Source organism: Trypanosoma brucei, chromosome 7, assembly GCF_000210295.1.
Source record: "Trypanosoma brucei gambiense DAL972 chromosome 7, complete sequence".
Lineage (NCBI taxonomy): Eukaryota > Euglenozoa > Kinetoplastea > Trypanosomatida > Trypanosomatidae > Trypanosoma > Trypanosoma brucei.
Genome location: NC_026740.1, coordinates 1,962,020 through 1,974,219, shown reverse-complemented (window position 1 = coordinate 1,974,219; position 12,200 = coordinate 1,962,020). Strand labels below are relative to the sequence as shown.

The window sequence follows — 12,200 nt, the reverse complement described above, 5'->3', positions numbered from 1 at the left end:
CGTTGAGGTGGCCGGCATCACCAGGGACATACGCAGTTTGAAACGAAACATGACGACGTTGTGCTCACAACCCAACGCCACTGGGCATCGAAAAATTAGTAGGAGGAGGAGGTCCCGATTACCACCAAAACAACCGACAACCTCCAACAACACTTAAGGCCCGTAAGAAATGCTACACACACCCTTCGAGTGCCCTTGCCTAATGACCGACTGGGAAGGAGCTAGCACCAATATCGTAGAAAAAGAAAAAGCACGCACTTTGGAATGGTTCATGGAAAAAACTTTTGACGTTACTGGGGAGCTCCCGTTCGGCAAACACGGTTCCGAGGAGAAACACTTGCCGATGAGGGAAAAACTCGGCGCCCCTCGGATCCAGGTGCTTCTGCCTTTGTTCTGAAGTGAAAAAGGGCGGTGGAATATCGGAATGCTTGGGGATTTGTATTCACAGCGCTCATAGGCGGTGCCAACGGAAATAGGATCAGGCGCGGTTCTAAACAAAAAAAGAGCTGTGCAGGTGTGGAAGATAAAGGCGGCAATGTTTACAAGCTCCACAACATTCCCCTCTCTAGTGCCGAAGGTGGGTTAGGCTCGGGTACAGGATGGAAACACCCGCTGTACATGAAGGGTGATTTCAGCACTCACATGAAGAATCGCAGCGGTCTCGATACTGTTTGTAACTTCCGCCTGTGATGTGGGAACAAATAGTCCAACGAGGAGGCTACGACGAGTGTCTATAAAAGGATAGGAAAATTTGGAACCATTTGATACCAGCGTGTCATCGCACATCCGCTCGTTCGCTTGGGTGCCCCGCGCTGCCAAAACCAAAGAATGAAAAGAAAAGTTGACTCACTCAACATGGCAGCGGCGCCACTCAGTGAAGTTGCCGCGGTTCCTTCTCCGTCAAAACAATCGAACCAGGAGAAAGCCATCGCCACGGAAAATGATTGCGCAGTTAGAATTGAAAAACGGACGGTCACCTTCCCCCCTTTCGGCGGACTTTCTCACTGTGTTAATCCTAACGGAAGTGTTTCGCTCCCGCAAAGGGTCAAAATTTCACCTATTCGTGAAGCGCGTTCGGGAGGTAACGGAAAAAAAATCAAACTCGGAGGCTGAAAAACCAGTCATGTTATATAGAAGACATCGTTCGAGGCTCGACCCTCCTCAGGACAAAGGTCAAGACGGCTTACTGTGAGATAGCACATGTAGACTGAATGCCTAGAAAATGGAGAAGAATGTTCACTCGTTGGCACCAAACTGAGGGAGTAATTGCACTCACTCGCCCAGGGCCAATTAATTACGGAACGCCGGTGTCGTTCCATCGTATCACTAACACTGGAAGTCAACGAAGGATTCGCGGGAGTCGCAAAGTTCAAACCATCAGCAACCCATATGAAATTTCAACGGGGGGTGTCCGTCTCCCTGCCATGGGGCCCTCTTGTGGACGCAGCCAGATTTCACCCTGCTCAGATGCGGTGTAAGATTCTCCATGGAGTGAGAAGGGCGCAAGGATACATTGTAGCCGAACGGGGGTGAGGTAAGGCACGACCTAAAACAGCGCAAGAGGAAACACGCGTCGTGTGTCCGGGGGGGGGGGGGGGGGGGCAAAGCGGACAGACCGTACTCGCCACGGTTCTTCACTGTCTGCTAAAATGCGGAGTGCGTGGGGGCGTCCCCGACGAAAGCGCCAACCTGCCACTTCATCCAGATCGCTAGGTCGGAGGATGGGACGCAAAAGATCCAAGGCGTGCGCCCACACCCGGCCGCGGGGGAGCGGCGACACGCACCAACGGCAGGTTCATCCAGTTGTGTCCTCTACGGTACTGCCTCCGAGACACTATCACACAAAACGTAAAAAGTCAATTTTGGCTTCAACAGGAAAGGAAATGCCAAAAAGTTGGGAAACTAACCATTCGCAAGGCAAGGAAAAATTGCTCCTCAAACGACATTTTGAGGTGCAGAACCATGGCTCCCTTACCTGGGGAGGGAAACATAGTGAATTGGTCATGTTATAAAGGGCATCGTAACGCCCACCGGTGGGTGTGGTGTAGCGTTCCCACGCTATATACGGTACGGGATGTCGGCCGCTCCGACACGGACGACAAAGACTTCTTGGACTGATCGAGGCCAGAGATGCCAGAAGGTGCAAGGCATCCGCCTTTACTGACCTGTGCCTCTCCTAAAAGTTATGAGAGCGGAGCCCAAAGTAGAAAGAGGTCACTCGTTCATGGATGTTTGGTCACTTCTAGACTACGTCCAACATTGCTTACCTCGACTGGGGCTTCAACTTGTCTTTAGCCGACGTGTGAAAGCAATAAATGAACAGGCTGAGGTTGAAGCAACCAATACATCAACCATGACACAAGTTGGAGGAGCACACATGACAGATACTATTACACTCGCCAAAAAAAATACTGTAGGCTGGGAGGGATCGAATACACACCAAGAAAAAAAAAAATAAACGAGAAACCGGACGACGAAAAAGTGCAACTCCCAAATTTCTTGCGACAAGGAGCGTGCCCCGGCCTGATTCGGTGGAGGAACCTTCATCCGTCGCGGCTGCATCCTGAGAAAGTTCCGGACCCTAACCCACCCAGCGTGCTATTGGTGCGGCGAACGCCAAACAAGAAAAACCCTGTTTCCCACACCAACGAGGGCGAATGCGTTGGGACATATCGACAGACTTACCCACCCTTCTGGAGACTCTCGTTGCCCACAAAAATCCAACGGAACTGCCTTTTCTTTCCTCGCGCATGTCGCACTGATTCGTGGGCCGTGGTAGAGACGGCAGAATTGCGGACACCTGGGCTGCTAGCAGTATCTGACGAAGGGGCAAAATCCAGAGTTTAGTACACTGTCCATCAGATTCTGTCGTATGGGAAGGGATCTGTTTCTGCCCATCGCCACGGCGGAGTGGCCACTCCGCCGCCGCACCGCTTTTGGAGTCCTAAGCAGACGCCATTCAGTACTAAAACACCGCCTGCGTTTCGTCTACTCCGACGAAACCTGCTGCATGGCGTGTCCAATCACATAGTTCTGAAGCCGGTTCCATGCAGGCCACGCCGTTTGACCCCCTCCCTCCCCGGAGGCGCATGAGCGGTGGAAGGCTTCCGCGGTTTAGGATTCAACATCGGCATGTTGGTTTGGATTGGGCAAAAGTCTTTGGACCTCGCTGGCAAGAAAAAAACGAACGCTCGGGCGGTATGTGCTCTCAACCTTTGTGTGGCGCGCAATTTCGTTGTGGCTTCGCGGGCGTGTAGAGACGTTTTTCGCCCCACTGGGCGAGTGGAAAAGAAATATGCATTCAAAACCCGCGCCCCCACCCAAACCTTCCTTCCTTCTCACGGAGGGGAAGCAATTGTGTTCGTAGGCCGGGTGTAGGGGCGCCAAACTCGTCGTACGCTTGACCCCCCAAAACCTTTGCGACACCAGTTTCCGGCTGTTTCATCTAAAAGGTGGCATAACAAAGGATGTAGCTGCACATACACTACCGCAAGAAGAGGGGAAGAGACGCTGATTGAAGGCATTCAACGTTAGAACTTGGTCTATTTGTGCGGACCGGAGAGTGAGTGACACTGTTAAAAAAGATGTCAGCAACGAGGGATATGGAAAGCAAAAGCGAAAACAGAAACAATCAAAAAAAAAAAAAGAAGACTTTATTTCCTTCCTTGACCACAGCACTTCACAAACCATGAGGTTTTTACTCCTCCGCCATAGTTCGAAGGGTCACCCGTAGACACGGATAGCTTCTCATCGATTGCGCAGGGTGGTTGCTACAACATGCGAACATCTTGTGAGAGGAAGTGCGATGTGAAAGTGCGCGTAAACAGGGGAAGACAAGATAGGTTTGAGTGTTACCCCCTTCCATATAAGCGCATGGGAGTGTGTTTTACGAAGTGAGCAAGAACGTCGCAATCCATCATCGGAGGTGAGGGAGTATACTGAGTGATCCAAGAGCGCGTACAAGGTCAACTCCCGCTATACCGCATTCACTTGTAATATTAAGGTGGATCCCAGACAAGTCGAAGGGAGCGGGAAACGCATATCTCTTGAAGTTTAGAAGCGGCAATACCATCCCGTTGATCAAATCACGAATTTTTGTGTTCATTGTACTTGAGTCCAGGCCATCAATACGTGAGGATGTGACGCTCACTTCAGCATCAACAGAATCAAAATTCGCATGGGCGACACCGTCAACGAGAGCGATATGCGCCGCCTGGGCAGACACATTCATTAACATACTAAACAAGGGAATGGGGTCACCACCCCTTGGCAGCAGGTCCACGGCAACTTCAACATCCTGAAACTTAACTGTAACCAGTTTCTCATTTAGGGACTTCAACCACGGGGCTGTTTTTAGTTCGAATGTGGCCTCAGAGGCACATCCAGAGCAAAGACGGTCCAACTGACGCTGAGCGGCCTTGCTGGAGAAAACATACCTCAGCGGAAAGGGTACACGCACCACCGAGTGGCCTCTTTTAATCATCAAACGAAGCATATTATTCAAAGCCGTAAAGGAAGAAACAACAGCAACAGGCCAGTTTGGAAAAGGCTGCCGCGGGGGAAAAACCTTCTCCGTAAGCATTAATTGGTCTGCGGCATCTGGAAGCACGACCAGTTCGAGTCTCATTTGTCCATATTCAATTTTAGAACTGTTGACAAAGACAATTGGAAACATATGGAATATCTCCTTTGTTTTGTTGGTTAAAATTCGATTCACTGCGGTCATTATATGATGCCCAAGCTTGGGAAGCACATACTTATCATACATATCTTTAACTCTCCCGCCAAGCCACTTAGGCACCTTCGATTTCCCTTCACCGATGAGAGTTATCAGTGGGTCATCATTGCCAATTGCCGAACCCCCAACATGTATGTCTAGTAGTCCCCCCCTTCCTGCGGACACGTCGAGCCACAGTTCCACACTGCCGTTGCGTATTTCCGCCTGTGCAGACCCACTGCAAGGATACAGGTAACACCAAAACGAGTGGTATACAAACCGCGTAAACGGCACAGTAGCGCTCACGTTAAAAAAGTTCCAAACCATTTTATTTGATCCCCAAAATTGAACTTTAGCGCTTCCGACCGTCACGTTACGAAAAAAAGTCTCTTCTACACTCACACCGTTAACCTTTTGCTCAGGAATGGTGATATTCTCCATAAACCTTTCGAACTCATCCGCAAGTGCTGGTACCAATGGCGCAAGAGCCGCCTCTTCAATGGCAACCTTAACGCCCCCTGCTTTGAGTGCCGGTTCCGTAAAGGGACTACTAGGCCGTTGCCCAGAGCCGATGACACAACACAGAAGTATTAGAACGGAATTGAACAGCACCAAAACGGATGCGCTCGATATCGATGACATCGTCGAAGAGAAATAACACCAAATACTGCTGAGGATAGAGTTTGTACCTTAAATTAATATTGGTTACACTTAGAGCAACTAAAGTAGAAAAAAAAACATAGCAACAAAGATGTGCGGAGTGTAACAAAACTGAAGTCGATGGAGGCGAGTGGTCTGAAAAACAGATACTTAAAAAATAAGAGTGTGGAGAGCTGATACTCGCGTCGCGAGAAGGAACTTCTGACAGAACAAAAAAAAACATGCGTATAGACAAAGCAACGCCCACTCCAGCGTTGAGATTAGGGATAACTTGCGACTGGTTTGTAATGAATGCCCGCACACGTTTTATCACCAAACAAACTTCTACAGCCTCGAACCACTTGGACCCATAGCATCCTGTTGCCGCTTTCGTGCATGCACTCTCAATGCAAGAAAGTCCTCCCATGACGACAACGCACCGCGTAACACTGTGATATGTTTTCTTGAATGCACATACTTGACTTTTAAAAAAAACAACAACTTTCACACCATTTCTTTTTTCTTGAAGGGGTATACAAAGTGCAGTACACCCACTGCCAAAGGCCCAAAACATCCTAAATGGTTGTCACGTTTGTGCTGTTTCAACCAAAAAATATGCGTAATGCGTCAGTGACCACAACTGAAACTTCCTCTTCTTGTGAAAAGATGCCACCGGTGATACATCTGTTTAATGCAAACACACACACACACACACACACACACACACACACACATACACTGCTTCCGAGGCCGACATAGTGACAGACGATTACTGTGCACCGCTGTTCGAGCGCATGTTCGAAGCGGCCGCTTACACAGGTGTTTCAACTGCAGAACGATGCTTTAATTCAAACCAACGTGCACATCACACATATTTTACTCCACTTCCACAGCCGGTAACATGGCTACGAGCTATTCTGCATAACTGAGTAGTGCTGGTAAGTGGTGAGCGCATCAGTGGAAGCAAAAGACATTTTAGGATTAGGGTTAGCGACCACACTGGTCGCGTGACTAGTGTTTCCACGCTCAACAAACTTCATGGCGCAATAAGGATTAGGTAATACCAAGTGAGCAGACGTTTTTTAACCGCAAGTATTTCTTTCTTTTCAGATATTCATTTCTATTAGAGTCAGTGACATCTATATGTCTGCATTTCCGCGATTGGATCTCCGAACTTCCATCTTCTGGTTCCTTCCCCTCCGTAGAGCCACCAACAAATCACCAACTGATTTAAATTGGGTAAGCAAAGGGCCTTTCAATCAGTAACAAATTGAGGTGGAGGAACACTATGCATTCTCCCCTTCTCGGGCAACGACAGAAAGTACGAAACCTACCACAACGCATACCGGCAAACAGCTCCTGAAGAGCGGGCTAGGAAAAACTTACGACACCAGAATTGAGCCATGTGCTCTTTACACAACTATTGGCTAGCGTCAAGTACAAACTGAACCAATGACAAAAAAAATTTTGTTACAGGCAGTTCTATTTGTACACTGAAATTCTCTGCGAACAGAGATTTGTGTAACACTCGACAAATGCCAGCTTTAAGCAAAGAAGTTCTGCACTTGAATTGGGAAGATTAGCTACAATAATACGGTTAGCACAAGGGGGAACATTTTCCTCTGCATACTCCACCGCAGCAGTGACCGGCGGTGGGATTAGGTCCCAAACGGATCACATTTTCTCTGTCGCCACCCCAAGCGGCGATGTGGAGGGGAATCGAGTACAAGCAAAGTAAAATTCCAAGGGTTGTCGTTGAGATTTCACTTAGCGTCTGCACAGTGTATTCGAGATCACAAAAGCGTTAATTGCGCAGTATGCGCACCCCAATAGAGGCATTTCTGGTCAATTCTCACCAGTTAGGCGCGCTACAGGGGGGGGATGTGGATACCGAACATAATACAGACTTGAAATTGTTTCTAGGCAGCAGTTACGGTTAGACAGGAAATCGCGTTACGAAAGTAATTCCGGAGCGGTTTGAGATAGAACTATCGTTCCAACAAGTTAGACATTCTTTCCCCATCAAGCCTTTACTATTGCATTTTCTCATGCACCACAGAGCAGGCAATAGCGGACATTCAGGTGCGAGCAGAAGCCAGCGGAGAGCAACGAAAGTTATCAATGCACAAACACAGAGACATAACAGATTGTCAGCCCTTCGTATACATTTTCCCCACAGTGTAGCGCACATATGGCTGCAAAAGTTTGTAAATCCACTGGTGTGAAGATACACCAAAGCAAAACGTGCCTTTCACATATAAGTCTGTATTCAGTTCGAAAGGGACTGTCGACAGTTCGCTTAATTGAAACTCTCCCACGCGTGGAAAAAGGTGTTCGAAGGAAAAATAAACGAGAATTTGAATAAATTTCATAGCGAGTAACATTGACTTTTTTTTATACACCAACACTACGCAATCCCCATCTTTTCCCAAGGAATCCTTTACATTAGTCACGAAATTGTGCAAAGGTGCCTAAAGCCATTCAACAGGAGGAAAAATGAGGCACTTGCGTACAACCAACACATTCCGACATCAATACTTAACTTTGTATAGCAAATATACTACATACGGTCAGTCTCCCAAACGTGAGCCATCGAGGGAAGACGCTTCAGAAGCAAACATCGGTTTCCATCAGCACAGCGCAAAAAAAAAAAAAACACGGTACTAACCATATCAGTAGGCACACAGATGAATAATCAAATCGTTAAGAATAAACTCGCTTACCGTTTCGATTATGTGCTAGCATTTCGGCGATATAAAGATATTAAGAACATGATGGCGAAGTACACGAACTAAACAAATCCTGAAGGTACTAAAGAAAAACGTTTGCTGCCAAGAAAAAAATGCCAAACCAAATTGAAGCTGCACCTCAACAACTCTCATGACAATCTTCCCAACGAACGCAACGACCAACGCATCCTCCTCTACTACTTAATATTTTACCATGGAAATGGTTTGCACACAGGCGCAGAGGTCCGGAGAACAAGTTTAGCGGTGCCACCTGTGTTAAAAAAAAAAGTCCCCAGCAAAGTCTTCCTTCACAAGCGATACGGATGGCAATAACGGCAACAGCTTATGCAATCTGCTTTATCACGGAAGATAAGTAAACATCGACGTGCATATTAATCATCTAGCGAAGTGACGCAAAGTTCATAAACAATGCGACCCTGTTGCCAGTGAGTGCGCAAGCACGACTTCGCAATAGGAAACTATTCGTGACATTATAAGTGAACGTTAAACCCAGTTGTATATAACAAAAATTATCGATCTTCAAGTATACAATCAACCGCAAATGAAACTGCTAAAGAGGTGCATCCTCTGTGTGTCTATCATATCCGGAAGTGTTTTTGACCAAACCAACTGTGCCAATAATGGGCGTAAACGAATCGCACAATTGGATGCTCTTCGGACACAAAGTCCCCACCGCAGTTCCAAGAGTAACCAATCCAATTAGTCAACAGCACATTTAAGTAAGTTACCTCACCCCTGTCAGCACGATGGCCAGTGTGCAACAAGCGGAATTTGTGCCCGTACAAATGCGAAGGTCTCAACAATCATGTACCGTAGAAGACTCACTTGTGCTGTCGGGCCGTGCGAAAACTGTACCGAACCAAGAGCAAACGAACCCTACAAACCCGCTGCGGCGCACAAAATACGCACCCATGACGCCGACCACCGCTCCTTGGGACAGCATTCAAAGCGGGGGGCAAACCTACTTACAAGCAGTGAAGCGAGGGGTAGCGGCACGGAATAGCGTCCGGGTCGCATCAACACGACGCACAGCGGCATCCAAAGCACGCGGACCCCGGACGGCCACGTTGAACACCCGCAAAGCAACGCAAGGTGGCTCCCGGATCGGCAGGCACGGTCAACCAGCGAACTAAAGAGGATTCGCGAAGCTTAGGGCACTGCCTTAGTTCCCGCGCCGTAGTGCCAACCACGTGCGAACCGTAGGGTGTTCACGGGCCCCGTATTACCCTCTTCACGCCGGGGGGAGAGGACAATGTCCACACACCGCCGCAGGTACTGACGATGGTGCGCCGAGGCCGACCCCACCTTAGACAGATGCGACATTAACAAAAGAGTCTCCGAGCAGGGGCAACCGTACGGAGAGCGCCGTCGAGTTTTCGGGTGCTCAGGAGGTCCGCTCTTCTCGCGGAGGCCATGGCATTACGTCACCACAAACCGCTAGCTTGGGGTTGGCCACCCTCCTTCCATTTGATTCCGTCTCTTCGGCCTCTGCGCTCGGCGGCAATAGGCGGGAGCTCGAACGTCACTGCAGCGTGCTGGAGGACGAGCCGACGGTTGGCGTACGGAAAGGCGGTAGTGGTTGCGACCGTCGTGGAAGATTGCCGGAGGGAAGTTGGCTGCGCGGCGCTGAAATACATATGTGCGCGTGTATGAAGATCGGGTGGATGCGGTGAGGCGTTGACGCCGCGACCGCCTTAGCGAGACCTCAACGGCGCACGGGCGGTGCGTGGGGTGTCTTCAGAGGCAGTGGAAGTATCTACACAAGCCGTTTCTAGGTGCCGGGTCTTCCCTTGGGGATCGTTCAGCGCCAATTGTTACGCGAGACTGGGGGGGGGGATGGGCAAGTATCAGATGCTGGCTGCTGGATTCTTGCTGAATTAAAATGTGCTCCATGTCCCGGGAGTAGTGGGTCTGGGTAGGTTTATGAAAACACTTCACGCTATTAGGAGGAATGGGCATTGTATCGATTCTAGCTTCGATCGCGCCATTCTTTCTAAGTCGTGACAGCCAACTGGCCTCGTCTGACGTCACGCTGGTGCTTAAGGGATTGCTATGATGACTGCAGACATTCGCAATATATTTCTATGCGAATACTGGGCGACGGCCGCGTGTATTCCCCTATTCGTAAATAAATAAATAATATACGATGGAGGCAATGGTTTGGGAGCGGCTCTATTCTGGAGCAAGCATATACGCGGTTCAGCACAGAATGCTAAATAAAAATAAAAATGGTTTGCCACTATTTGCCTAACGAACAGGCTCGCATTCACTGAAATGCACAGTGGCGGCTGATGATGTGCCATGATCAATTTAAAGCTTCGGCGCATGGCGTTCACAGCCATTGGGAGGGGATGTAATTTTGAAGTTGGTGAAAGCAACAAATTACTCTTTCTAGGGTGTTTAACGCTAGGGAAATACACGGTGAATATGCGCAAAAGAAAGTCCATATGAACATGTAGTCCCGCTCTGTCTGTCGCAGAGCAGCGGGAACTTTTCTGATTTAAAATCAGTGATACGCAACAATAGTTTACACGTAGGTACGTGGGATTTCCCCTGTATCTAGGATATGTATTTTTATATTGATGCAGCTATCTGCATTCGATCGCTCGACACCCGATGTCTACATGCAACATTCTGTTGGAGATTCATCGTGCGCTGCTTGTTAAATATCGGGTGCAGGTGCTGCTGTGGTGCCTTGTAGAATTATTAGTAGCATCGAGTGTGCTTTGCGAGGGAGTTGTGCAATCCGCCCCAGTTTTTTTTTAACGTACTCCTGAACACTTTGTTTCATGGACGCAACAAATGAGGAGAGCGTCTTTCGACCCAACTAACCATAAGGACATAATATTTCATCGAGCAATGACACCGCGGCCCCCGAAGGAGGTTACTTTCAGCAGCGCTGGGGTCATAACCTCTAACTAGCAGTGGTTTTAATGCAGTTGTTCTGTGAGGCAGAGCAGTGAAAGCATTTGTCGCGCAATTAGAACCCGTATTAAAACCGTGCTTTGAATTATGGGTAGCACAACACCATTCGAAAGAAAGATTAACTGAGCCTTGTTATTCTTATTCCCCGGCCACTGATCTTTTGTTGCCCATATGTAGTCTCCCGTTCCCATGCATTTTTTAAATCTTATCATGTGCATGATTATATGATAGCGTTTCTAGTGGCAGAGATCAAATGTAATTGAAAGTGGATATGAGTATACACGATTCTCAAATCAACACATGATTTTTGAACTTGACATGTGGACGTGGAATATTTTTGAGGCTATAACGTTTTATCTGCACTCGCCAAGTGTCATGCAGCGATCTTTGTTGCTTACTTCTCGACATTTCGACCTTCTCCCCCCCCCCACACACAGAATTTATGGTGCCATCTGCAATACACTTGCACTAGTAAAAGCTTTCGGGTGTGGATGTCACATCAAAGTGGGGGCATTAACATATTCTGCTGTCGTTGTAGCGGATCAGAGACCACGTATCTTTTTGGGACCGACTGTATGAACAGTGACCTTCGTCAAACACTAGTGACTTTTTATTATTTTATCGTACGTTCTGTTGTGGTGGATGTAACGGGGAGTCAGTGCTTCAGTGCCGCATTTGACATCACACATGACATTCCATGACACTGTTTTTTGTTTGTTGAGCACTGAGGGAAGAGGGTCTGGGCGATGGCTGCCATTGTTGTGACAGCGGCGGAGTGATACTCAAACCCCGCATCGTCATTTGCGCTTTGAAAACGTATCCGAAAGCTGCGGACATAGGGCGGGATGTTACTCTACAGACCTCTGTGACACAAGTGACAATCGAGATGTAAGGGGAATGCTCTCGACACCTGGAGCGCTTGCTTAGAGGACTCTGTGGGCCGTCCTTTGCTGTTCGATAAGGAAACAAAACACATGCTTATTCACGATGTAATGACACGCTCTAAATCAAATGTGCTGATCATGGAGTGGAGCGGTTCCTGCATTGTTGATGGGATGACGTTGCATATACGTGTAATATTTGTTCACAGCTGGCGGGAAAGTGAGTCCTTCAGGACTATTCCAAGGAGGAGATCGAAGAACAGGTTCTCCAGGGGCTCACACACGGAG

General features: G+C 48.3%; 4 protein-coding genes across 4 annotated transcripts; 2 read left to right on the top strand and 2 right to left on the bottom strand.

The window, feature by feature from the left end:
• Positions 1-1,649: 1,649 nt before the first annotated feature.
• On the top strand, positions 1,650-2,012 carry TbgDal_VII8022 (hypothetical protein, unlikely; the record flags this gene model as incomplete). The annotated part of the gene is made up of 1 exon (XM_011776915.1): positions 1,650-2,012. One exon carries the CDS (start codon positions 1,650-1,652, stop codon positions 2,010-2,012), a length of 363 nt encoding a protein of 120 aa, XP_011775217.1.
• Positions 2,013-3,916: 1,904 nt separating this feature from the next.
• Positions 3,917-5,359, bottom strand: TbgDal_VII8020 (expression site-associated gene (ESAG) protein,putative; the record flags this gene model as incomplete). The annotated part of the gene is made up of 1 exon (XM_011776914.1): positions 3,917-5,359. One exon carries the CDS (start codon positions 5,357-5,359, stop codon positions 3,917-3,919), a length of 1,443 nt encoding a protein of 480 aa, XP_011775216.1.
• A 3,493-nt stretch (positions 5,360-8,852) lies between these two features.
• TbgDal_VII8010 (hypothetical protein, unlikely) lies at positions 8,853-9,239 on the top strand (the record flags this gene model as incomplete). The annotated part of the gene is made up of 1 exon (XM_011776913.1): positions 8,853-9,239. One exon carries the CDS (start codon positions 8,853-8,855, stop codon positions 9,237-9,239), a length of 387 nt encoding a protein of 128 aa, XP_011775215.1.
• A 906-nt stretch (positions 9,240-10,145) lies between these two features.
• TbgDal_VII8000 (hypothetical protein, unlikely) lies at positions 10,146-10,553 on the bottom strand (the record flags this gene model as incomplete). Its single annotated transcript, XM_011776912.1, has 1 exon — positions 10,146-10,553. One exon carries the CDS (start codon positions 10,551-10,553, stop codon positions 10,146-10,148), a length of 408 nt encoding a protein of 135 aa, XP_011775214.1.
• Between the last annotated feature and the right edge of the window lie 1,647 nt (positions 10,554-12,200).